This window comes from Melospiza melodia, chromosome 6 (genome assembly GCF_035770615.1).
Source record: "Melospiza melodia melodia isolate bMelMel2 chromosome 6, bMelMel2.pri, whole genome shotgun sequence".
NCBI classification, from domain to species: domain Eukaryota; kingdom Metazoa; phylum Chordata; class Aves; order Passeriformes; family Passerellidae; genus Melospiza; species Melospiza melodia.
In genome coordinates, this window is record NC_086199.1 from 12547553 (window position 1) to 12575407 (window position 27855).

Consider the following 27855-nt stretch of genomic DNA (forward strand, 5'->3'; position numbering starts at 1 on the left):
TTAGACAACAGAGAGCCTGTGAAGTCAGTACTTTCTTTTCACATCTAGGCTGCCACCACTCTTACTCCTAAGACCCAAAACACCTTGTGTGTTTCTCTAAGCTGCACACAGGCAGCCTCACACACTCCAGTAAACCACGTCGCTTGGGTTCTACTGAACCTTTACCCTTGCGAAGTGCTCAGGTCCAGCTTTCCTGAATTGTGCTCAGAAAAACCATTCCTGCAGAGCAGGAGCCACAGGAGAACACACTGTGGCACGTGGGCACAGCACAGAATTCTGCCAAGCAGTGACATCTGTCACATCTTATACTCACTGGCTCTGGCTCTGTTGCTCTGGAACGTGGTCAGGTAACAAGCACAGCTCTGCCTTTCTTTTGTAGCTGAGCAGCTAGTGTTGTACCATCTCCTCAGTCATGCCAACTCTGTGCTAGCTTAGAGCTCTGTCTTATGTCTGCATGATCCACAGACACTGAAGACATTCTAAATTAAATTTTAATTACATTTTACTTAAGTTTAATTCATTTTTAGGATAATAAACCTTCAACCTATTAGGAGTTTCACCCACAGAAGACAATGTCTTCCATAAAGAGTTTATAAAATACCTTGATCAGAAGTAAGGAAGTGGTAGCAATGGTTAAATGTAGATCATGGATTAAGCATTAAGAAAATGCAAATGCTTTGCTGTTTCATGTAAACTGTAGAAGGTTCACAGATTTAACCATCTGGATTTCTATGTGTTCCTTTTACCAGGTTGAATTTCAAATGTATTTTTTTTAGAGTTTGATTTGTTGAATTTGAATATTTCAAGATCCAATGATCAACCTATTTTAATACATATGAAACACTCATTGAACTGTACTATCTATTTTACATCTGTCTGAAATGCAAACCTTTGGTAGGTCCTTTCTTGTTCTGCATGGCCTGCTGCTCCTCCGTGATATTCAAGCGTCGGACCACATCAGCAAGGGCAGATTTGAGCAGCTGGATGTCATCTTCCTGCATCTGCACACGCTGCTCCAGAGAGGCAATGCGATCTGTGACCTCCATGCTGCTTGCAGCAGAGGCACTGTCATCTAAACAAAGCAGCGGGGAAAAAAAAGCATTATCAATAAAGGATAGACATCCAAAAATACCTTATTCAACTGGCTGCAGGTTAAAAAAAAGGCTTTTCTCACACCTGATGACTTCTTGAGGAAGAAAGAAAGTTTTTGAGTGACCAAAAGGAAGAGATGGAAATAAAAATAAATAAATAAAAGATACGCACTTAAGTAAGATGTTATGATGAGGTTGGCTCCAGGGCCAGTTGTTAATTGGGTTCCACTACCAATTATGTACATGTCAGAACTGCAGAGATCAATCATCACCCTTCACTGTCCTGCTCAACACAACATTCTGACACTGCTGGCCATTCACATAGAGAGCTACACATTTTCTGACATGCTACACACCCCTCCAGAGCTTTCTGTCTCATATAGGTCATAGAGACACTTTACAAATATAAAAGTAAGATAGGCTTACACTTTTTCAAGCTACCGTACACAGGCTGAAGAACAGATACTGACCCAATCTGCTAACCCCTAGTTTATACCAGCAGCTTTGAGAACATTCCCTCTAACTGAAATAACAGCTTAAATAATTTCAGAATTACTCAGTAACTATACTCTAAGCCTGCAAATTATTAAAAGGGTCATTACTTTGATACAATTCACCCATTATTTAGAAGTAACCCATAGAAGCTTCAAGACTGCAAATCCATGATGAGGACTACACGTTCTTTCCACTCAAAACTAGTAATAAGAATATTTTTTCTAAATGAGCACTTTTGTTCCTATCACATAGAAACACTGTCTCTTTTTACAATATTACGTTAGGAGAAATAAAAAGAAAGCAACATCAAAGATATCAAAGTCAGTATCAAATAGGGAAATAATGTGTAGTTTTTCAAGAAATTGCAAAGATTTATTTAAAGTTTTTGAAACCTAAAAAAAAAGTTAGGTACTAACTTACTGGACAATCTTAAGTAATGTTAGTCATAGCTTTCAGCTCATGATTTAATAAGTCATACTGTAGCAAAAATGGATATTTATGCTGCTATCTGCAAGCATAATTGACTTCTCCCTCATTCCCAATGCAAGCCTGTAGCCTTTATTTCTTCTGTTAAAGCTGAGCTCTCTTTGTGAAGAAGGTGGTATTTGTTTTCATTTCTTGTGTTCTTAATTCTCCTCTGTTCCAAACCAGAGTTTTCCACTTCTTTTGTAAAAGGGCGCAATGTGAAAGTTAAATGGTTTGTGTGAAATAATAACTCCTCTTGAATTTTAAAACAAAGTTAAGTGCTTAAAAAAGGAAAACAACTGTTTCTGAGTACATCTAAAAGCACACCCAAAAATGCTAGTGCATACAAACTTTTAATCATAAGCATCTAGGAAAAAATGGCATTAATTTATTTTTTTAAAATTTATTCATCTCCAAACCACTCCAATACAGACTGGTTTTGAAATCTGTTCATCAGATCAATTTTGGCTTCCTCATCTCTCACACCCCTAATAGCTATCTGTGGTTATCAAAAGCTGAATTAGAAACAACTCAGAAACAATGTAACAATATTGACAGTCCATAAATAGCTACAGACTATTATAGTTTATAATGCTTGTTAATTCTGTTACAGGAGTTTCAGACCTTATTTAAAATATCACCATTAGGATATTATTAAGCTGAATATAGTAGCAATGTAACTATCTTGTTCTGAATGAACTAAATCAGAACTGAAGTTCCTGAAAAATATTAAAAAACTTTCCCCATAACAAAACTTTCCAAACTTTGGCCTAATCAGACTTCTGCTCAGCACAGGACTCTGTCCTGCAGCTATTACAGGTAATTAGTCCCCAAACTCAGATTAGCAGCTATGCTGGCAGCAGTAAGAGCTGCCTGCAGAACTTAACCTTTCCTCTGCAAACAAAAGCCCCACGCTGCTCTAATGACTTTACACTTTAACTCAGCTGGAAATAACATGGATTAGCATACTGGACAATAGGCAACCAAATCAAAAGCTTGATTTAACCAATACAAGCCAAATTCAAACTTCAGCCATTCTGCCAAATTCAGTATCATCAGGAATAGTTTTCCTCTGAATTCAGTCAACAAGAAATAGCCAAATCCCAAAAACAGGGCAGTGAAGAAAACCCAGGGGAAAATCAGTTGGTGTTGAAATGACCTACTCCTGCTACAAAAGAAAACATCCTCATTGAAGTATCCATTTCACTAATTTTTAAGTGTGTAGAAACAGTAATTTTGCCCAGACATTAATCTTCAAGTGCTAAATCAGTGGCACTGGTTTATTTACAGCCCTGTAAGAAATCACTCCCACTAATAACTATTAAGATGTACAGTTCTCTCCCTTCTTCCCCCTTCCCCCATCTGTCACTGTGACTCTTCCCCTCCCACCCTCACTGACCAACAGGCCCCAGCAAACCCTTCCTTGAACACAACATCTGTATCTTCCACTATCATCATTCTTGTAGGGTCCTGGCAACATAACCCTCATCCTTGCTGCAACCTACAGCTTGTTTGGTTTTTATGGTGGGTACTTCACTGGGTGCAGTTCCCTTCCAAGGATGAAGAAAAAAATAAAATTTTAACAGCTTTCAGTAAGATTGCAGCTGGAGACACAGTGCTTATAGTCCAGTACCATTTCACTTTACCTCCTCTTTGCATGCATGTACAAATAAGCTAGAAAAGAGACTCTGAATACAACAAAACTACATTTTATGAAGAATGCAAAGTTCAATTATAAAATAAGCACAACCTGTTTGTTATGCAAGTTGAGGGTGGAATGTTTTCGCCATTGAGATCATTACATCCCAGTATGTTGAGCAATAAAGTTGCACCTTCAACACAGCCAAATAAGTGAAATGGTACAGTATCAGAAGAGAAAAAAAAAACAAAAAACACTTAATGCTATAAACTAACAATACAACAATGAAAATGTCACTGCAGATGTCACCTACTCTGTCCACACAAGCAAGAGTGGTATTGTTAGCCTAATTTGTGACCTGCCTCTGCACTGTATCATTCATCCTCACAGCAAAGGACATTTGCAAGGCATATTTTAGCACGGATTTGTAATGAAATTTGGAAAGGCATATGAAGGACACTGCAAATCCAGACAAATTGCCTTCAAGTATTAGATCTCCTTATCAGTCACTACCACCCCTTGCCCATGGATGGGCAGAACAGACATCATACCACCTACATGGGCAGCATCAATAGCACAACAGAATTATCATTCCTTTTTTCATCAACGGGAAGAAAAAGGACTTTACAGTGAAATTTATGCAACATGTTTTTAGAAACCTGAAACCTGAGTCACTTTCTATAATGTTCATTTCTTTTCTTTTCACTAAGAAAACATGTAAATCATAGAATGGTTTTGGTAGGAAGGGACCTTAAAGATTCCTGCTCACCTGCAATGGGCAGGAAGTTAATCTACATCTCATGAGATAAATGCCCCCTACAATGTCCAAAATTAGATAAAACAATGAGGTATCAATTCAGATGCCTCATTTTTCATTGCAAAAGACATTTGTGGTAAAACTTGGAAAAAAGAGTCATCTGTCATTTTTGCTTTGCTGAGATTCTGCAAGTTTCTAAGGGAAGGCAGCAAAAAAGGGGAATGTAATACATGCCTCTCTAAATTGTCCAACCAGCTAATCCATGATCTCATAGATTGGAAAGATTTCTTATGGCAAACTAAAAGACAATACTGAGTCAAATGATTAATCTGCTTCCAGAGTGTATTCCAGTTTTACAGCAATTTAGTACTTGAGCTTAGCCAAATGTGAAGAAATAGCTGAAGCAAAGCCAACAACTGGATGTGTACGCTGTTCACAAAAGTGATTTCAATACTATTTCATTGTATGTAGGCTAAAGTTAAATTACATACTTACACCATTAGTTAGAAGGAAGTCTATTAGATGCATACTATTTTCTATAGATTTCTTCTGTAGAAAAACTTAAACTTTCTGAAAAACCTAAATCTTACCTGTATGTTAATGTGTATGAAATAATTAAAATAGGACTTGGCATTCTCCCCCCTAGAAGAACTACTTTATTAAACATATTCCACCTTTGCACTATGCTGACATTAATTTTGAGGCTATCTTGTCCAGCTCAGACCACAGCAGTTGGCTATGCAGTGGAAATATTAGGTACTTATTCTCAAAAGACTGGCAAACAAATCTGAGTTTACGCAATCCACATGGCATATTTGGAGCACCAATTAACAAGATAAAACTGTACATGAAGTACTTCCAAAACTGATTGCAAATGTGGTTGCTAGACACTTTCTTTATAATACATTTTAAAAGTGGCATCTCTAAGTCTTTGCAGAGTTGTCCTTATGTTTAGACACTCTGCAGGATGTCAGGAAAGAGAATCCAAGCCTTCTGAGGACAGCAAATGCCAGCAGTGGTCTTTGGCAAAAACTAAAGATAACCCACATGATGGAAAACATGGCAAGGGATGGCAGTGGAAAGGCAGCATCACCCAAACACAGAACAGCTCTTCTTCTAGCATAAAGACATAGATTGTACCAGCAAGCCTCAATTGAGCTCAACTGGCAGCTGAAAGATTTTCTGTCACTGAGAGATTTCATTAAGTGTATCACGTTCTGTACTTGTCCTGAAATCAGTTGGTACAAGTATTTACATTCCTTGGAAATAACTATGAACTTCAGGGCCACAACTACAGCCTTATGAAAATGTACATGGACAGAAAGGAATTTTCTACCCTCAGCATGCAGCTAACTCTATAGCAGAACATAGTAACTGCTGAGAAAGATATGCCATAAAAGGAGAGAGAAAGTTAAAACCAGTAGTTATGAAAAAATAAGCAAACAAACAAAAAAAAAGCACAATCCTGCAGATTAGGAGATCCATAGCCTGAATTTGACTCAGTATACTAGCAAGCAATTAAGAACACTGAAGATCCTACACTTCCAGAAACATCTTTCCACCCATAAAGGCCCATGGCTTTTGCACTCCACTAACTGCAAAGCTGTCAGATGTGGCACATGTCACTCAGCATGTCACACGTTTGGCAAGTTCCCCTTCTCCTGCCCACATCACCACTGAGATCTCATGCAAGTAACTGAGATACTTCAGCAACTTCCTTCAAGCATCCTGGGAGTAGCACTACCACTAATTTTCAAATGACCTCTCTGCTTCACCTCTCCTGATACCATATGTTTAGCTTGACACTCTAAGAGAGCAGAAAAACATCTCTCTGTGGCAGGCCTCTCCTACACCTTCCAAATCCTGCCCTCCCTATTTGGTTCATTTCATGCATCTTTGAGTCTGGGTCACAGAAGTCAGGCAGACAAGCTATTGGATAGAAACAGTTGTTCTGAGTTGAAAGCAACAGAGAAAAAAAAAAAAAAAAAACAACAACTGGGAAGAGAGACAATCATCCAACTTTTCTCAGAATAAACACAAGCAATTCACTGTAGCACAGAAACAGGGGAATGCAGCCACAACATTGTTGGCAGGCTTTGAAGCAAGATTGGAAAGCACAAAGTATTCTCCTTGTATCAGTTTCTGTGGCATAATGTCAGTGGCCATTCGCAGGCCAGAGCCTCTGTGCAAGGGAACAATGGGAAAATAAACCAGCAGGTTTCGTTTCCTTTGACAACACCACGCCAGGCTCCTTTGTTTAAAAGATTAATGTCAACAGTATTTCACAGACTAAATATCTTTCCTCTGCTCACTTTTCTAATGCAAAACACTGTACCATACCTGAAACACAGCAGCAGCCCTCCAGGCTTGTCTCCTGGGGACAATGACAACACATATGGGCAACAGCTTATCATAAAGTCTGGTACACACTATAATGGTCTGCCAGATTAGAGCTTTCCACTGTGAGAAGCAAGTGGATTTAAAGCCCAAAATAATGTTATCCTATTTAATCTTGTTACTTTGTGTGGTAACAAGGGGAAAAAACCAGGCAGAATCTTTTAACTACAGGTAAAACTGTAAACATTGTTGCATTATGTGAAGTTTTGGAAATCAAAACTTGTTGCCAGCTGAAAGTCTAATCCTCTAACTGTATTTTGCTATAAATGCATATATAATAGGATAAAAGTATAAGCACCATATATACTTTTTGAGGTGGAAAATTTGATGATGAGGAACAAGAAATCATATCTAATATTTAAACCAAATAGCTACAGGATCAATGCCATGCCTACCTGTAAGCTTATGTATGTATACACACATACCATTTTTGAACAGGTAGGACAACTTTGCAATTAATTCTTTATTGTAATGCATGTTCTTAAGATAAGAGTGATTAGCAATGTAAGGAGATGCCCTAGTTGGGTACAATCAGGTACATCTCACATTAAGTAATCTGAACAGCCCAGATTAGTTTTTCCATGTCCTCACACGATATGTGTGTGTAGGAGGAAATGGGAAGAAAACTCAGTCTCACACATTTGCCTAATGCCCTACTCTGGATGTGCTGGGAACCACACAGCAGTAAAGCATCATCTTATCAGAACAGATCACTTCTAAACCATTTTTATTAATGAAAAAGATAATTTTGTCAACTAATATGGACTACAGATGGTTATATTTTTGAACGGTATTTTCCTCCTCTAATACAGCTAGCTATTGCAGCCCAGTACTTATAAAACCTTATTAGTGTATTTCCCAACACTCACTGAGGAATAACTTGTCCTTTTACAGTTTCACCACTAGAAACCTAAAGACAGGGAATATAATTTCCTAAAATTAGAGGCAGAATTTGAAAGGATAAATCCATAATAGCAATCATCACTCAGGGCCTCACAGCTGGGAGCACTGCATTCATTAACAAAATGGGAGAGAAGAAAATGATCTAACAGAACATTTTCAGAAAGCTCCTCGTGGCTAATTAGTTAGGAATCACTGCAGCAAAATTATAAGCACGTGCCCTTGACCTGCCTGTAGCTGTCAAGCTATAGCCAGCAGCTTACTGTCTTTTCCCAAGCAGATGGTAAATGAGCTTCTACTTGGAAATCAACCAGTTAAAAATTATCTTCCCCAACAGCACTTTAGAAGAAGATGGAAGAAATTTTTGACACATTAATAAATTAGAGGAATTTTACTCAGAAGAGGTCTATCAACATAAATGCTTTAACTGTTCAGAGCTACTGTGTTGGCTCTATTGAACACAGAAGTCAATAGAAAATGTTTTAACCAATTATGATTCCTCCACATTATGCTGGGATCAGCCCACACCATTGAAAAAAACCCTTAAATGCCAGCAATACAAACAGAAACCAGGAGGGTAAAGATGATATTCCATAGCATGATATGAATGCAAGAAGTGTGAAAAGGCAGGGACTCCATGGTACCTGCCTGGAGTTAAGAAACTGAAGATGCAGTTCAACAAGAACTTGCTAATGAAAGAACCAGTAGGGTAATTAAGGTATTAGGGCAGAATAGCTGGGCTGTGTTTTACCATCATATATCCTCAGTGCTGAGACCTGTATCAAGAGACCTGCCTCAATCTTATATTCTCAGTGATGTGCTGAGACCTGTATAAAGACCTTAAAACAACAAAAGAGAAATAGATTGTGGAACACAGGAGAACATCTCCAAGGACTCTCCATCTCCATGCCACAGCTATGGCTCAACGTCCAAGTCCTCCAACAACAGCTAGGAAGGAATGAATGCAAATTCACCACATGATGTAAGGCAAAAAATTTCAGCTTTTGTTTAGCACTACTAGACAAAAAGAACCAATTCAGAAGAGATTTGCTTCTCCTAAACATACTTTAAACCACATGCAAATAGACATCACACATCAGTTCACAAAAACTTTCTCCTTGAAACTTTATAGTGTTTAATTCAATACCTTTTCACTGCTGTAAAAAACTGGATGTCTCCATTTCATTCTTCAACTATGCCATATGCATAAAAGCAGAAATATTTACTTTTACTCGCAGTGAGGAGAGATTCCAAAGGCAAGAAAACTGACTTAAAACACCTTTTAAAAGTTACTGATGTTAGTCTGTGGTAACGCATTACAAGCCAATTTTTTTTTCCTTCTTTGTTTTGTATTTAAGTTATTTTACAAAAGAAAAGTTGATTCACAGTCTCAATAAACCCTAAGATACATCAGCCAGTAGCTGATCTGCAGTTAAATGCAGCCTTTATGTTACATTAGAGACAGGACCATTTAAACACTTCAGACACTACTTAGGTCAGCATACATTTTGTCATTTTCCTAATCTCCATATTCAATATTAAAATGACAACTGATCCTCAAATTTACTTGGACCACTAGCTTTTTCCTTATATTTTTTTATAATTTACAGTTTAATGAAAATTATAATCTTACATATCTATGTTTATTTAAAAACAAATTGAAAACACTATTAAACTTTAGAAATACATAAGCAATTAAACACTTTTCCACTTAAGAAATTAGAAATTTATTAAACTGAGACTGCATCAACAGCAAGTAATCCATAATTATCAATTTGAAATAGTTTATGTTTTATCTTATTTCATAAGTGTATCCTCTGAGAAACAAGAATTGGAAAATCTCAGCCTCTAATCAATGGCATTTATTTGAAAAATAAATACCACTCCCATTCTACATTTACATTTCTTAAAGGTTAATCAGCTTTATTAATTGTTTTCTGTAGAATCAAACTATACAAACAATACAAAGAGAATAAAACATTCCTCCTGCACCTGCAGAAGGGGCCATTGATGTCTAAAGCAGATTTATCACTTTCACAGACTCTGGCTACTTGCTCTCAGCTAATGGCTTTACTTTCAGCAGTGGTCTGACTTTTCTTTAGAACTCTGTACCTTGTAAATATTTTAGTTTCTGAAATTAATGCAGTGTTAGGCTTCATTACAGGTTGTCACAAAGACAAATCACAATCTAAATATTTAAAGGAAAAATTATTTCAAATTTAGAAGACCGTTAAAAGTCGTCTTTTAAAACCTGTCTTGTTCAGTACTGTCTCTAACAGGAATATAGAATTTTTTTTCTACAATGGGCAGTTAATCTAGTGCACATGAGAAGTACTTTAATTAACTAGTGATAGCCTTGCTTGGATGGCAGAGGCAAAAAAGCATCCAGAATGCCCAAAACTGAATGAAATTTTACCCACTGTCCATCCTCATCTTCAGTTAGGATTAAGTCTTCCCTTCATATAACTAAGGCAAATATAATACAATATAATAATATAATTATTAGTAATATACCTTCTTACTGTAAATTCTTCCCATTACATATTCCCACTCTCCAGCAAAAAAATCTTTGCTGACATAAATGCAGAAAGAACAAACTGCCCTTGCCAAGGACTCAAACACGGCCAGAGATACCACACTTGATATAATATTTGATGTCCTGGCATTAACCAGGAAGATGACGGCATTAAGGCTATTTAGGAGAAGGAAGAAAAAAACAGACCCTTTATTTCAGCTTATTTCAGGAAACAGAGAAACACATATAATCTGAAAATTTATTTGGTTAAAAATGCGACTCCTCTAATTGCCATAAGAGACAATTCCATTAGAAGAAATTTTCCACACTTTTTATTTATAATTGGGTTCCCTAGCATGAGATCATATTCTTATTTCGCCACAACAGGGTGCACAGCATTGTCACAAATGTCACCCAGCTGCAGTGCCATTCCCAGCACACTGTGAAGTGTGGTCCTACCACCCTGTGAGAATGAACAAGTTGTATTCTAAGGCTTGCCCCATCCTCTGCAGCACTTGGCAATGCCACAGCATGCACAAATTTTTGAAAGAAATTCAGGCTTTCATGGAGGAGGAGACAGAGACAAACTATTTTATATCTTTCATATTGAGTGAAAAAAGTTCAGAAATACACTTTGATCAATGAATGCAATACTGTCTCTCCCCAGAGCTACGGAGAGCCCTCAGTAAAAGTGACAGAGTCAGCAGATGTCTGGTCTGCCCTTGGCTGGGAACAAGCCTCAGGCCAAGGTCCAAGCTGAGCCTGGCTCATGACTGTTCCTCTCCTTCAAGGACTTTGTGGGACTGATTTCCTTCTGGCGGCAGTCAGTACTTCTCCCGTAAGAGTTTTCACTCCAGAGATTAGATGGATGACGGCTGTGCAGAGCAAACCCTTTCCCAAAAGCCATCTCCTAATAGCACTGTGCTGAAGGACTGTGTGTGAACAAACCCTGCAGAAAGCCTGGCTGATAAGGCTCTTGGAGCCCTGTGATTATGGGAATCTGAGCTTCAGCCTTCATGATAAGGTGGAGCCTATCAGCAAAGACAAACCTTTAAGGCTAATACAGCCATTCAGCCTTAGGGCAAGAACTCTCTTATGCTTTCTTAGCTCTGGATGTGGGTGGAACTCACATAAGTCAGACTTCTGTATGCAAGAGTACAGACACAAGTTAGGTCAAGCGCAGGCACTTGAACTAAATGAATTTAGTATTTTAAAGCCATTGTTTAACAATACAAACTTTATTTACAATTCAAGAAGGAACATTTTTTAAAGTGATCCTGCACATAGATTCGTGGTCTACAAGTATGTAAAGATTATTGCAGTGATAAGATTTGCCCAAAACAACATTCAGGTACGGTAAACTTCCCCAACACAGCACAGAGGAGTGATTTCTATGGGCGGTAAACTGAGCACCACAGTGAACTTGAAAATCACTAGATTTACAAGAGATGGAAAAAAGTTGAAACTGGTTGGAAAACATTTCTCCCAAGTCCACTGAAGAGATAGTTCAGAAAACAATATCTGCTCACAGCACATAATTTTTTATGTCAGCCAGGAGATGTCTTTTTCAAAATATCCTTCATGTTAGCACCAGACAGTCAAGATTAAAGCCTAGTACAGTACAGCTTCTTCACAAAAATACTTAGTTACATAAAAGCAACAAACTTAATACATAAGTTCATGCTAAGATACATAGATCTCCATGGGAGAGAAGTGATCAGTGATCTGAGTCAGTGACTCAACTCCTCACTCTCATTGGCCTTATTTATAACAGTTTCCAAGTGTTGATTCTTCACCAAAAGCAAAAGTGTTCAGTATTTGCAAAGCCAAAAGGTGAAAAGAAAGGAAAAATGATCCAGTTGATCAGGAATCCTGTTACACTGAAGCCAACAAGCAGTAAGTGCCACGAAGACAAAGGGGTCACAGTCAAGTAAATCTACCCACAGCTCTCTTTTTCTTCCTTTTAGATGGGAACAAGACAGCTTTGTAGGCCCAAGTAAAAAAAAACAACGAAACAAGACCCAAAGCAAAGAAACAAACAAGTTGCTTCTCAAAAGATCCACACAAGAATAAACTCAAACCCAAATAGTTAACTGGAAACTACATTTTGAGAAGTCATTCACAGAGTGTGATAGTTCCTGCTTCCCTAATCATTAAAAAAAGAAAAAAGTTTTTTCCTAATGTACTGCAAAGTAGTTCAATACCCTACTAGCTCCCCTTGCATGAAAAAGAAGCTTTTGAACTGGACATCAAGTTTGCTGGTTTCATATTTACTGCATTTCAAAATCACATTCAATACACTTATCAGATTTATCTGATGCCAGGAAAGTCTGTCTTCTGAAAGGATGAGGCCTAATTCCTACAAAATTATAAGGAATTATTAAATAATTTTTAAAAATCTTATAAAAATTAATAAAACAGTTTTGTTGTAAGCTTCATTATTCAGCCTTAGTTCATACATTTTCTTACTCCCCAGAGGTTAAAAGGAAAGCTTAATAATTTTTCCAGAACTGCTAGAACTTTCTGTTTGCCATTTCATCCACAAAACAACCAACAACAAGGACAGTGCATTAGCATTCATAGATCTGTACCAGATTATTTAAAAAACCCCATTTTGTTTCATGGACAATTGATTACAGAAGAAAAAGGCAAGTCCCAAAAATTTCAAAGCATTTCCTCACAAACTCTGCAGGAAGCTACCCTCTCATGGAGCGGGTTCTGCAGTCTTCTTCTCTTCAGCCTGCCCAGTGGTTGGTGGGGCACCAGAACAGAGTGCCCAGAGAAGCTCCAGATGCCCCATTATTAGAAATGTTCAAGGTCAGGCTGGATGGGACTTTGAGAAATCTGATCTAATGGAAGGTGTCCCTAAAATCACCAGTAAAATGTACCCAGCCCTAGCCCTGCAGCTCTCAGTCAGGGCTGTCCTGTGGGGATAAAGACTATCCAGTCAGGCATGGCAAAGGCTGGAGGACATTCAGCTGTGCTGCTGAGACCTGCACACAAAGCCTGATCAGCATCAGTGCTGTGAGAGATTACAGCACACTCAGCAGAAACATCTGCTATTTTGGCAGCTCCCATCTGATTTCTGAAGGACTTGCAGACTGGCAAACAGGACAGAGCAGCAGCGGGGTGGGAAAAGGGTCCCCCCAACAGAGCTGAATCCTCCAGAACTCATCCTGACCTTCCCTCAGGTCTAAAAAATTACAAAGAAAATAATATCTAAAAACTGCCAGCACAGACCAGGCCCTCTCAATGCCTCTTGACTGCCCACAGACATGTCCCTGCACACAGGCAGCTGTTGCTGCTCCCTCCTTCATGGAAGAGATTACCCCAAATCTCAAGTCAGCACATGCAGGGATACCTTCACATCTGAGCTGCACTCAGGAGTCGTGGTCCCAGGGTACAGGGCGAGTGACCACCACCAGCAGGTACTGGAGAGAGCTGGCAGCACTGCCAGGCTGGGAGCTCAGGGGGCTTCAGCAGGTGGGAGTGGGTCTCTGTTTGTTCTGGGAAAGAGCTGGGATCCACTGTGCAGGTGGAAAGTACAGAATCAGGCTCCCAGATGGCACAGGGCACAGAACATGGACACAGTCCAGTGCAAGAAGCCAGAAACATGGCAATAGGAGCGGGGCAGTTGCCTGAACCCAATTCTGCTGCCACCAGTACATTTGGCCTTCTGATGACACCCTGCCGAATTAAGCTGAAGATCCCCAAATCCCACAGGAATACTAAATGCCATGTATTGTCTTCTGCCTTATGTGTATCTCCCCATATACAACTTTCCTGTGGACTAATCACAAAATTCATACACTATAGGTAGGTCAAGGCCCTGCTTTGTCTTCACTTCTTCTTCCCATTCCTCCTTCTCAATGCAAATTACAAAAATCACCCTCTCCTTTAGCTTTTTTCCTGCATCCTTGACACGTTGTAAAGGCAGTAAGGAGAATGTTCAGAACATACAGTACAAGAAAAAAGCTTATTATTCCTGAAAGTTAAATTGAAAGTGAATAAATAAGACACTTGGTAAGCCAATGCACACAGTTCTAAGATTATACCCAGAATATGCTGTATTAAGAACTCCTTAATGAGGCAAAGAGTTATTCAGAAAAAGAGTGCCAGTAGCTTTCCACAGCTTCCCTTGAATTATTTCAAATGGATACAATCCATTTTCACTTTAAAACCTCTGCTTTACACAACTGTTCAGAGGGCTTCATCTTCAGCACAACATTGCTTAAAGAGAAATGGATACAAACCTGCATATCATTCATATCTAATGCCTTGCCAACCCACACCTTCTTTTTACTATCTAATTATCATGTGCAAGCCTGTCAAAAGTGTCAAAAGCTTTTTTTTTTTAAGCTGCTACTTTTATCATGTGAAAGATGTCATCACTTTAACAACACTCATTTGTTTCCCAAGGTTTGTGCCTCCAAAAGGTCAGAAGAATTCCCTGGACCTCACTGCACTCTGCACCAGTCACCCTGGGAGGAGCCTTGAGGGACTGAGTTTATTTGACTGCTTCCCATTTCTACTCCCACAGCTGTGGAAGTGGGAATTCTGCTCATACAGATTGCACAATATGATAACTGACATTTAGTATGCAGTGCTCAAGCACAGCTTGCTAAAGGACAGGTAACATGGAAGAACAACATGTCAATTTTTCCCCGTCATAACTGGAAAAGAAAAGGGAAGATTTCACAACTGTGCAAGTTGCTGACTTGTCAGCAGAGTTACAGAATTGCTGTTTGTAGCACAAAGTGACTTTAAATTTTTATATAGGTCTATCTATTCATGCAGCAGAAGAAGAGGTACTCCAATAAACTGCATGTAAAACCAGATAATTTACACTTCTTAAAACAAATTTTCTACAAAAATTCTTACAACTACATTTACAGTAAACATAAAGCTTCCACAGTGCACATTCTTTGCAGCACAGAAGAACACAGGCAGCTTGTTAAACTGAGCAATGCCTGCATGACACCAATTGTTTTAAAATCACTGTATGGATTTTAGCCACCATTAAATCTAGTAAACCTAGTTAATACAAACCAGTGCAGTGTCAGAAGTGCTCTGTGCCAGGAACAGCTGGAAACACCCAAACAGAAAGAGTTTCACCATGCCATAATCAAGATGTTTGAAATAGCTTTTCCCCCTCCCTGATGTATTGTCCTACTTCTTATTCTGTACAACAAGACGCTTATTTTAAGGGAGCCAGACCGGAAAAGTTAGGGGTAGCCAGGAGAAGGTTGCCTGTATCTATTTCATTCTTGGGGAAGTACAGGAGCAGTGCTGAGACAGAGCTTTGCCCAGAAGGTGAAGGTGCTCACTCTTTGGGATAGATTGCCATGGACTTGGCAATTGTTTGCTCACTGGGCATGGGACTGGCAGACACTATGCAGAACCAGAATTACAAAGAATGAGAAACTTCTGCTGGGGTTTTTGCCCCCACCCAAATATCTCACTTTGCCTCTTCTGGTATTTGTCAGTGGTCCATTGGGCAACATCTAAGATGTTGGGCTGGGCTGCAACATCTCCTTCTTGAATCTCTTGTTCCACTTAAATGGATTAACCAGTTCCTAATGCCAGATATTAAAACACTGACAAAATGCATGTGGCTTTCCACACCACTGATTTCAGCAATTCTTCTAAATGAAATCCAAACCACAAAAGAGACAATCTTAGCAATTCTGTAATTTTAGAGTCTTTACTAAAAATCAGCTGTTTCACTTCTGTTAAAATATCTGCATGATGGAAAGAAAGAAGATGTCAAAACTTTATTATCCTTCTCCTTGCCTCCAGAGAGGCTCCAGCCAGGCAATAGCTACTTCAAAGCTTCACATCCCACATGCCTAGAGATTTGAACCAAGAGAAGCAACTGCCAAATTCAGGAGACAGTAAAAGGCTTAGATTTTGAGGGCTCCCTGAGGCTAAATATTTTTTAAAAATTAAAAACTCAAATATAACAACTAGAAAGGAGGAAAACCCCTGAAGTTACCCTCTCCTAGAACAATATGCACACAAATCTCTCATAACCTTCTGAGTCACAACTACCAAGGTTAATAACCCAGCACCAATGAAATGGTTTCTGGGCTTCACAAAATCCTACAGAGCCTTGCAGGAATCACTCGTGCTGCTTTAGGCCTTTTTAATCTTCTTGGAAACAATGAAGAATAAACAAACAAAAGAGTAAACTCTCTCTCAAGCACAAAATTTTTAATCCAGGCCTTCCTATATGGGACTGCCAAAGATGATTACTAGTTCCTGCAAGAGTATTTGTGTTTAAATTCCTCAATGCACAGAGATCCTGTGAATCTTCCTCTTCTCGTTGCAATGATTCTCCTGTAATCAAAAGAATGGCCAGATTTGGTTCTGAGAACTGTGCAGCAGCATCACACTGATGATGTTTGTTACTGATTAATTCTGGTTTTAGGGTATGTCTTTTGCTAAAAAAGTTATGGAATAATCTGATGAACATGCCTCTGAAACAAGTATGTTCCCAATTAAAGTAATGTAAGAAAGAAGAGAATATTGTTGTTTTGATAGAAATTTTACTTCTATCTCAAAACTATAAAGGCAAATTCTAAGAAATACAAAGCTACAAATTTCCAAAGTGCAAGAAAAAAGGTAGGTGATATTCAACTACTAATTAAAATTTCAGTTTAAAAAATATTGAGTACACCTGTGTGCCTGGGGCTAACTATGATACTTTTTTTAATTGAATGTGATGTCATATTCTGAAGAGCACATTAAAAGGATTACAAAAAAGATTGAGGTCCATCATTTCCAAGGAGGGAAAAAACCAACAAAACACACACAGACACACATGAAAAGCAATGACAAAACAAAACATTCACCAAAGAAAGAGAGGAATCTCAATGGTAAAAAATTTATGTTCGTTCACTCTGCTTAGAATGGGTAGGTGGACTGGAAATTAAATTTATGATGCATAGCTAATTTTCTACCTCTATGAACCTTAATTCAATTTTCAATCATATTTGTAGCAGTCAAAAAGTAGTTTCGCTCTTTATTACTCCTCAGCAGCTCCATGTCTCTCCCTTGTACTGCCTTATGCACTGTTTTAAAAGTTTGCCTACCACCACTATGCCTGGCACAAGACTGAAAAAAGGGGATCACTTCTACCTGCTACAATACACAACAGATGGGCAACACTTCTAACTTGGATTAATTTATTGATGCTGTGCAACACATGGTGCCACAAGCAGCTGCAATGACAAAAGCAAGGGTCCAGTTCCACAAGACACAATGGCCATTCTAGAAGCCCCCAGTCTGCCTGCAGCACCCATTTCTCCTACAATTTATCTTTTGCTGCCTCTGGAAACTGATTTAATTCTCCAACTTGGCAGAAAACTAACCCAGCAAAAGCAAAATCAAAATACCACACACAGATACTCCCTGGTTTTAATTTTTTTTTTTCTGTTAGGTTAGCATGTTAAACTAACTCCTGACAATTTAGTCCATCAAGTAGGTAAAACCACAGACAGCAAGTGAGGGAAGGGGAAATGAGACCTTCCTTCAGCAGCTGCACAGTGTGGTGTGGTTTATCAGCCCCAGGTGAAAATGGAAACGGGCAGTGGGGCAGGGACAACAGGTTTGCCCTCAAGATCAGAATCCACTTAACCTCTGTCTTCTGAATTTTACAGTGCTGTCTTCCAGCTCCCACAGCTCTCTGGTTTATTAACCTTTACTCCCAAGGAACACTATACACCCTCTTATCACATAACATCTGAAGGACTGAGCCTGTCATCTTTAACATCCCTTTGTCTCCCCATCTATGTTACTTTCTATCCTTTCATTTCTTTGAAACAGTTGAAACATTATCACATAGTGTTACTCATCTTCAAAGTTAGAAAAATGATTGTATTACATCCCTATGCATCAGAAACAAGGTACATTTTATTTTAAAAGGGCAGATGAAAGGAGAAAGAGTTCTTTTGATTCATCTTGGCCCTGTGGGAGGGTGGGAAGTGGTGGGTTGCCCTGCCATAGACTCCCCCTATTTAAACAAAATTTAGAAATAAACAGATCAATCACCCAGGGGTATGTGTTCACAGAAAAAACTAAAATACAAGCAACAGATCTTACCAAGAACTGACAGCTACAGAACAGAATCTCTCAAATAATTTACACATGAGGCAATGCTGGAATAAACCACACTACTCTGTTCACTGCTGTAAAGTTTCACCCTAATGCCTAAAACCCTGTGCTCCATAAAAAATGAGTGAGTAGATACAAATATATTGCTCTCAGGAGACCACACCAACAAATGTGTTTTCCAACTTCCATGAATTTTAGTTATAAAGCATTCACTTAACACAACAGCAACCATTTTTCAATTCCACAGCTGAACATTTAATCCCACAACTCAGTTATTTAACTCTTTCCTAAAACCAAAACAAAGCCTCCAGATCATAAAAGAAAGTTGAAATACCATTCAAATAACGAACAACGTAATTCAGCTATAAATTTGTCCTGAAATACTACTGGTGTGATAGTCAGAACCATATTTTTTCAGGCTTGCACAGATAACATGCTTATCCTAATTCTTTCAAACAACAGGTCATCCAATACAGCAAAAACAATCTAAGCAAAAGCCACCACACAATAATCAATAACAACCTAGGAAGGGAACCCCATAACCAAAGCCCTTACGATTTGTATACTGTTTATTCAGCTTAAAGCAGGGATGGAAACACCAAGCTATTAAATAACAAAAAGGACAGGTAGACTGCTACACCCATATTCCTTCCCCACTTTCTGCCTTAAAAATGACTGGGCTTAGATCTTTTAGTAAAGCAGAATTGTTGTAAATGTAAAGCCTTAATTTTAGTTCTGTCTGATCCACTCAAACTTGCTCAAAATAAAGAAGTCCATTTTTTGTTCTGAACATGATCAACACTCACAGTGATCTTTCTGACAGAGAAACCATTAAAAAAATATTTAGACCTCAGGAACTGCTCAAGTTCAACACAGGTCCTCTGGTCCCTTGTTCATGATGTTAAAAATCTCTTAAGAAAACCAGGGCAGAACATCAAGGAAGCAACTTCTCTCTTGGTGTACTGACCATGTTACTTCCCAAATCAGAACAAACAATGGTTAAAGACTAGAGAGTGGGAGAAAACATCTCTAAAAGACTATGACAATTCAACTGCCCCAGCTCTAGCTGCCCCAGCTCCCTATACATATTTCAGTTTGTTCCCAAAGATGCTTATCCAGTGTTTGTCACCCATCACCCCTCTTTGGCTCATAGAGAGGCCAAGTCTTGGGAGAGCACTCCAGCAGCACAGCTCCAGTGCTGAAGCGTGTTTGGAACATGGCATAAAGTTAGAGCTAGCCCACAGTAAATGCACGGACACTGGATACCCCAGCCCTCACCACAAACTGTTTTGCTTTACAGATTTCTTTCTCTTGTCCCACAGTTCCTGCTAAGGTGGACATGCAGGTGCTGAATTGCAGCATCACAGAGCTAGTGCAACTCATAAATTGCTCTTTTAAGAATGCAGCCCTTCAGCTGCAGGACCCTGCAGTACACCAGTCAAGAAAAGGCTTGTCTGTATGCCCCTACACCAGGGGTCTGCTGGACCACACACCATCCTCCCAAATTTAAAAATGGATCTTTTCTCACTTCTCAGTAGAGAAAGGCCTCAAGACTTGAAAAATATATAAGCACTTAACTTAAAAATTGTGTAATATATTTAGTCCCAAAAGACCCCTCATTAGTTCATTAAAATCTCTAAGTACAAGGGAAACCACTTCTTTCCAAACTGACATACAGCTATTACAAGGATTCTCACACTATCTAGCATAAAAGGGAGAAAAAGCAAGAACCTGACTTCACACCTCCTTCCCTGCATGGCATTATACAGAGTTCACTAAATTACAATAGATACATATTTTACTATGAGAGCCAAAATTTCCAATTTAGATTCAACTGGACTTTGCCATGATCATTTCCAGAGTTTCAAAGTTCAGTCCTACCGAAGTCCACAATTAAATTTCTATCACCTGCACAATGTCTGGATTTTGCTTCTTACCCCCAGTCACATCAGTAATTATTTACTGTGTTACACTGAGGTATTGTACATGTGCTTTATAGCACTGCCTCATATAATACATGGACAGAAACTCCTTAAATTCAATTTTAAAATTTAATACAAAATTCAATGTTTAGGTTCACAGTTAGTAACCTAAAAACAATGACCTGATTTTTCAGATCATTTAAGCAGAGTCCTGTCTGCCACTGCCCCATAATTTTGGCCTGTATTTGGAAGCTGTAAAGCAAAAAGGCAGGAATGCAGACACTGGTTTGAATAAAGACTGAGCCTCAGAATATGCTAATGCCTGTAAGGTTTTTATCAGTTTAGATAAAGACCTCGTTGCCCCCTGTGGCCCAGCCAGCCTTGCTGGACCACCCATGTAGCCACAGAGCTCGGTCACCTCCAAGAAGCCACCCTGGGGCACCGTGCTGCTCATGGGGCACTGAGCAGTGGGACAATGTGGGTAACACACTGTCCCTGCTCCAGGGCCAGCACAGGGACACACCTGCCACATCCTGCAAGCTCTGTACAGCAGCATCTCCACGTGGGAGATGGGAGGATCCTTTCCCAGGCAGCAACAGGTCTGGGTAAAAGAGCTTGTGAAATGCTGCATAGGGAAGGGGAAAAGGAAGCAACAAAATGGTAATTGGTTTTAGTAAGTATAAAATAAATACGAAACTCTCTGTCAGGATCTTTCTCTGGTTTCACAGGGATTTTTTTTTTTACCAAAGGAAAAAAATAAAGTAAGAGTTGCTCCTAATGCTTCTGATTTAAGGTACAGAAACTCTTAGCAACCTCAAGGAAATTCTAGACACCAGTGCCCAGTCAGCCCCACTTGAGTGTACAGGAGCTGCACTGGGAAATGTCAAAGGCTGTTTCAGTCTGCTATGTTTGTCAACACAGTTGAAAGAAAAATAAAGATGTTATTTTCATAAAACACAAGATTCATTACAAAGTTTTAATCTGAAGATATTTGCCTTTACTAGCTTGAAACAAAGATTGTTTCTCTATTTACATATCGAAATGTGTTTTTCTATTTTGCATCTTAGGAACCTCACATTTCAAAGCTTAGCTGAGGCTCCTGTTCACATTCAATTCTCAGATGACTAAAAGCCAGTAGCAATGCTTCACATATTGGCCTGCAACAGATTATAGAAGTCATACTGAAATCCAGAAAACATTTCTTCATTCCTATTTGCAGGAATCTAGACGTAAGCTTACAATCAAATACAGGGTCTATGCTGTTAAGAAATGCAAACTGCTTTTATCACAATGAAGTGTTTATTTCAGATTTTAAATCCAAAAAGGCGATTAGTTTCTACATTCCACAATACCTAAAAACAGTGCTAGAGATCTCCAATGCTAGTTTTCAAATGAATATAATATATTTAGTCAATAATCAGTCATTTCAAAGCAAGAGGAGAATATGATGGACCATGTCAGATTTTACCCTTTGGAAGTAATGGAGTGTGGACAATCTCACTTAATTACTTTCCAAAGAATTAATTTAGTGAAATCATGTTAACATATCATTATCCCCACCCCATCTCCCTAAAAAACCTCAGGGAGCTACTTCCACATTTTAATTATGTAATGGGCGAACATTTTAAATTGTGATTCATGGAAGAAGAACATCATCCACAGCTCCTTTAAGCTTTCACAATTCCTTATGGTTGCCCAATTAGTGTCATTTGCAAAGAGCAAGCACCCAACATAAAATGTACTCATTACACCATTTCATACAACCTTCCTACTTATTCTCTCTCATCACCCCCAAGATTTTAGAGATCAAAAGACAGGTTCTTTATTACAGCTTCACAAAACTTCTCTTGACAAAAGAACTGCACATCAACTTTAGAATCTTCATCTTAAATTCCTAAGGAAAGGAGAAGGAAGAGGGAAGTCAGAATAAAACCTATTAAAATGTATGTGACTGACTGGTGCACTCCCTCACTGTCTCCTCACGTATATTCACTTTTTAATAATGTACTTTTAATATAATTTTAATCTTATTTGAATTATTTGCATGTGGTTTAAGGTTCAATAAAGGAATTTCAGATTTGCTATTTTTAATTAGAACCTAAAACATATATTTTACCAGCTCCATAAAATACTATTAAATTTTTTAAAAACTCCTTGAAGATCAGATAAAGCATGTTTTTCTGCTGAGAGCCCAATGCTTTAATTTGCAATTCTGTATGTTGTTTTATTCATGATAAAATACTTGATACTTGTAGTTTCTCTCCATATTGCTAACACTGACACAGATTCCCTGTTCAGGTTCAACTATCACTAGAGGATTCTCTCATGACTGGTCTACATTTTCATTTGTTTTTAGAAGCTTAGTTAAAAAAAGAAAAAAGGGGAAAAAATTAAATTCCAGTAACTATAATTAACACCACTCATGACTAGCATAAGTGTTAATAATTCATGTTTTGGAAATAAATAGCTAATTAAAGGGCAACAAATTCAGTTTACTTATATAGTGTCTTATTAGCAATAATATTTTGAGCTCTAATAGGCTAACAATATATATTGTGCAAGTGTCCATTGCAGCAAGTTATTTTTAATTCATAGCATACTGATTTATTCTGCATTCAATTACTGCACATACCAACAAAAAAAAGTGTTTCTGTATGCCACCTCTCCCTCCCCTTTACTCCAGTAGTGTAGAAAAATATTCTAGAATCTGCTTATACTCTGTATAGCTCCAAAATGCATAAAACTGACTCTTAAGGTAAAGTCCAATTCAGCATTTCCTTTAAGAGTTTGACTGCAAGAGCCAGAACAAATCTCACTGAAAGAAAAATTAAGAAAATGCTGTCTAAGCAATGCTGTCTAAGGCAATAAAATCCTCTGTCCTACAAAGCTGGTAGAAGCTTCAAGTGGAGCATGGCCTCCATTCCTGAATTCAAATCATGCTGCTGTTCTGGAGAGAAGAGGTCTAGAGATGAAACATGGGAAAGCCTGATTTGTCCCTCTGACTGTGTTGTTTTGGACTTCTGAGAAAAACAACACGAGTAATGCTATTAACATGTTTGCAACATCTTTTTGAACATGCTTGCAACACCTTTTCCTACACAGAGAGCATGAATCTGCCCAGTGAACACTGAATTAAATCCAATTTTGTTTTGCATTATTGCTAGGAAGTTATCACAGTAAAACAAATTACAGTCTCTTCCAGCCCTTGTCAGATTTGAACTGGTGCCCTGAAAGCTACAAGGCTCAACTTACCATTGTTCCTTCCCTAACCCATTCCATATTGTGTGACTTTGGTCCAGCTGTAGGAAGATGTGGCTGCATTTAGGAAGGTTAAGGAGAGGAAGTGTGAGAGTCAAATGGGAAAAAAGAGACAACCACCAGAATAATACTGTCCATACAGATATCCTGTTTGTGGTGCTCACTTCCTCACTGACAGGCACTGCTCCACTTGCAGATACAGGGCTCAGAGAGAAGAGGTACACATATCAATTCGTTTTCAGGAATGGAGGAGAATTACAGAAACAGAAGATTCAAACCATAAATAGACTGACAAAAACTGAGTCACACAATTTACTTTTCGTGACTTAAGTGTGACTGATAGTTATCAAAGCTATTACCTGACAAAAAATCTTAATGTGATTTTGGGGGCAGAGAGCCAAAAGGAATCATTGATTTTAAGGAACCATAAATTTTTAAGAGGTGTTTTATTATTGGTCTGTTCAGCCTGAGAACAGGAGACTGAGGCCCCATCACAACCTCCAACTTCCTCATGAGGGCAAGAGGACGGGCAGCCACTGCAGTGAGCAGTGTCAGAAGCAGAGGGCAGAGCCTGAAGTTGTGTCAGGGGAAGTTTGGTTGGATATCAGGGAAAGGGTCTTCACCCAGGGGGTGGCTGGGCACTGGAACAGCTCCCCAGGAGCCTGACAGAGTTCAAGAAGTGTCCGGACAATGCTCTTGGCACATGGTGTGACTCCTGGGGATGGTCCTGTGCAGGGCTAAGAGCTGGATGATCAGTGATCCTTGTGGGTCCCTTCCAACTCAGCATATTCTGTGATTCTGTGATTATTCAGCTCTCTTAAAAAGATAAATTACAGCATATTTTGTATCAACTTAAATTTTTGTCTAACTCTAAATTTTTTACTAACAATTACACGTCACATAATCTGTTAAACAGAACTGTAATTAATATTATGGAGTCCCTTGCCAAATATATCAACTTCATTAAGAAATAATGTTTCACACTTTTTTTTTACTGCTTTACCCAGATACTCTGAAGTTGAAGCTTCTGTCAAACAAGGCCTTTGTAATGCAGGAATGGCCATTTGACAGTTATGACTTTCCCAGTAGCCACATGAAGGACATTTAAAAGATGCTACAAGTTCCAAAGAAATCATAGATAAATTTTCACTTCCATCTTTAAGTCTACAGAGGCATTTTGCAGGAATCCCAGATTTCACCCTTTACATTTCACGTACCTAATAATCCTGCCCACAGCAATTACTGTGGTGAAGGCTGTGTAAATAGATAGAGAATAGATAGATAGGGATTTGTGGTCAGAGCACCCACAAAACTCTGCCCACACCCTTCGTGTCTTCCCCACCTGTCTGTAATCAGTACTGATCACAGCTGCAGCCTAATAAATCAGCTGGGGGTGGGATGAGTGCTGTCTCTAATTCCAGGATGTGTCTTGTTCGGCAGTGTGTCATGTCCAGCATGGTTCTCTCCACCAGTTTCTAAGCAGATGCTAAAAACCTCAACACTATCTTGCCTTATCAGGATCCTTCCACTTTTACCTTCAGCTTAAATAACACATGACTAACAACCCGACTGACTGTAGATAAACATACTGGCTTTCTACCTAAAAGTAACTTCTGTACCAAGAAAGGTGTCTATGACCAGGCACAGTTAATAGTATCTAAGTTTTACTTTACAACATGCAAAATAAACAAGCAGAGTCCTTCATTACCTGGAAAGTGACACGTAAGTTGAGAACTGTCCTTGAGCTTTAAGAGGAGTTATTTTAGTGTCTTTCTTAAAAATAAACAAACAGAACAGACAGAGCAACTAACAAAACATTCTGTGCATCCGAAGACTGTCCTCTGAAACTGAAGAGGGAGATACCAAACAAATCAATAAATATGATAAACTCCTCCAGAGCAGGCATGTACTTTCTGCTTAGTTTACAACTAAGGAAACTAAGGCATCAAGAATGAAATAAATTGCCTAAAATTGCATTGGAAGTTTGTATTTCTTGCTTTGATGTTATCTCAGATTGACACTTGTGTTCATTAACACAATGTTTCTCAAATGCCAACTGTAGCTTTACTATTCTGTAAAAAGGAGTTTGAAGAAAGTAGGTGTCTTTGAACTAGCTGTGCTAAATATTTGCCCTAGATTTTAGACATGCAGCTCAAAACTAACATATTTGCCTCACCCTCTTTCTTCTCTCCCTTCCTTCTCCATTTACCTTCTTTTTTACACATCACAAGCTGTAAAAACACATTACTAAATAATCATGCAAACTAAATCTGCATATGAGTGAAGACCCAAATTCTTCTCCTGAACCCAGGGCCCTTTCTAGAAAGAAAGGAGCAACTCTGGGGCAAGTCTGCTCTTGTATTAACTTTTTTCTCCCTGACCAGGCCTTCCACCAGTCACAGTCCTGCTCCCTCATCCCCACCACAGCCTCCTGCCCATTACTGCTCCCTCCCTCCCTGTCCCCTCTTGGCCTCCCACCCACTCCAAACAAGGAGAATGTATGGAGGAATGGGAGAAGCTGCAGCCATCCTTGGCCAGATCTTGGTTGCTGCCCTAGAGGTGACCCACAGATATTTTTTCAGGAGCACAGCCTTTACATTCTGATCTTTCGAAACAATACATACGGGCAATCTCTTTATCCTTTATTCTGTTTGAGAGCACCAGAAAATTCCATCATGTCTTTTCTTGTACAACTAAAATTAATCCTATTCAGAACAGGAACCTTTACAGCATAAAACAATGATCACTTTGAGTGCTTACCAGCCATTCTGTATTTCACTTTACCATGTACTAAAATCATATTGTCTTTCTATCTCTACCATTCACTTGCTTTGTTTGGTTTCTTCTGTATGTCTGCCCCACTCCCAACTTCACATAATTTTTCATACTGCCCATTATACATGCAAGAGCTTTCCACTTTCCTGTAATGCAATTTTATTTATCACTTTTCAACCTCAAAACCCTCACTGGATCTTCTATTTTTATTTTCTTCCTCATGGGTCATGTGTGAAATACCTGATTACCTCAAGGCTGTACTCAAAGGCTTGATTATCTTTTATTCTTCATTTAATATAGTCTCACTAAAGGTAACTTGTAAAATGAAAGGCTTCTGAACTCAACCACTTTCTTTTATAAGCAGAGAATAATACAAACTTACAACAGGCCTTGAGGTCGCTATCTACAATGAGACAAAGCTAAGCAAGTGATTTGTTCTAGAAACACATTCCAGAATATAATACTTAAGGATTAACTAAGATTTTAAAGCCTATGTACAGTATAAATACATATGGCTTATTTCCATCAAGTATTATAGGTGCTCAGAGTTACCAAATAAACATGAGGGACAGTCCACAGGAATAAGTTACTCTGCTTTTTCAAACTATTTGGAAAGTGATGCAACTCTCCTTCTGCTCCCACATGCAGGCTACTATCATGACCACTGTAAAAGCAAAGCCCAGGGGTTTTGATAGGAAGATAGCTTGCTTATAAATGGATTAGAGTATAAACTTTGAAATACATTGCTGTATGCTTCCTCATTAAAAACACTTACAATTAAATATTTATTAAGTTTAGGCAAAACAGGCATCTGCTATTAGTGTGCAACCCCCATACATAGTCATAGTTTTCTCTCCTGAGGAGCTCCAAAAATAGGGTGTCACTGCACAATGCCCACACACACAACTCCTGCTGCCCTAAAAAAACTGCTCCCACAATCTCCAGGTCCACACATATCAGAGTTTTCTGCAAATCTGTCCCTTTCTCACACCACATCACAAAGAAAAAATGTGAAATTTGTCATCTTCACAGCTTCCAAGGAGAGGCAGCTATATCTGATGCAGTTGCTGTCATGAAGCAATTTTGTGTGAACCTGACTCCAGCTGTTCAGACAGCAGCAGAAAACAGAGACCACTACTAAAATATAGAGCAATAAGAGATCCACAAATATGAAATATGAGATTATGAATGCTCACAATTTTGCTGCTAGAAAGCATTAACTCGTACCAAAGTAAGGTATTTTGAGATTACACTTTACCATGAAGAACCCTCTGTAATATTTAGAATAGCTGATTTATTTTCCTCCCGGAAAACATCAGCTACTTGAATAACCCCAAGTACTACGCAGGCCAATCTCCAATACTGCCTGTGAGGACACTTGCAGTTCCTCATCTCCTTCCTATTTTACGACCCATCACTGCAGCCTGGCAGCTCCCCTGCCATGCTGCCACCCAGGTGACGCCACCGCCTCAATAACCCCTACCTTAAAATAACAGCAGAAAGAAAAATCAGTAAGTGCAAGCCAA

At 38.8% G+C, this 27855-nt stretch overlaps 1 protein-coding gene across 8 annotated transcripts in view; it reads right to left on the bottom strand.

Moving 5' to 3' along the window:
• The window catches only part of EML1 (EMAP like 1), a 79652-nt gene that overhangs the window by 51023 nt on the left and 774 nt on the right, over nucleotides 1–27855 (bottom strand). For all 8 annotated transcript variants that reach the window (XM_063159979.1, XM_063159978.1, XM_063159983.1 and 5 more), the window contains exon 2: nucleotides 890–1072. In XM_063159979.1, the coding sequence (XP_063016049.1) occupies nucleotides 890–1072 (183 nt within the window). The remainder of the gene's footprint in view (nucleotides 1–889; nucleotides 1073–27855) is intronic.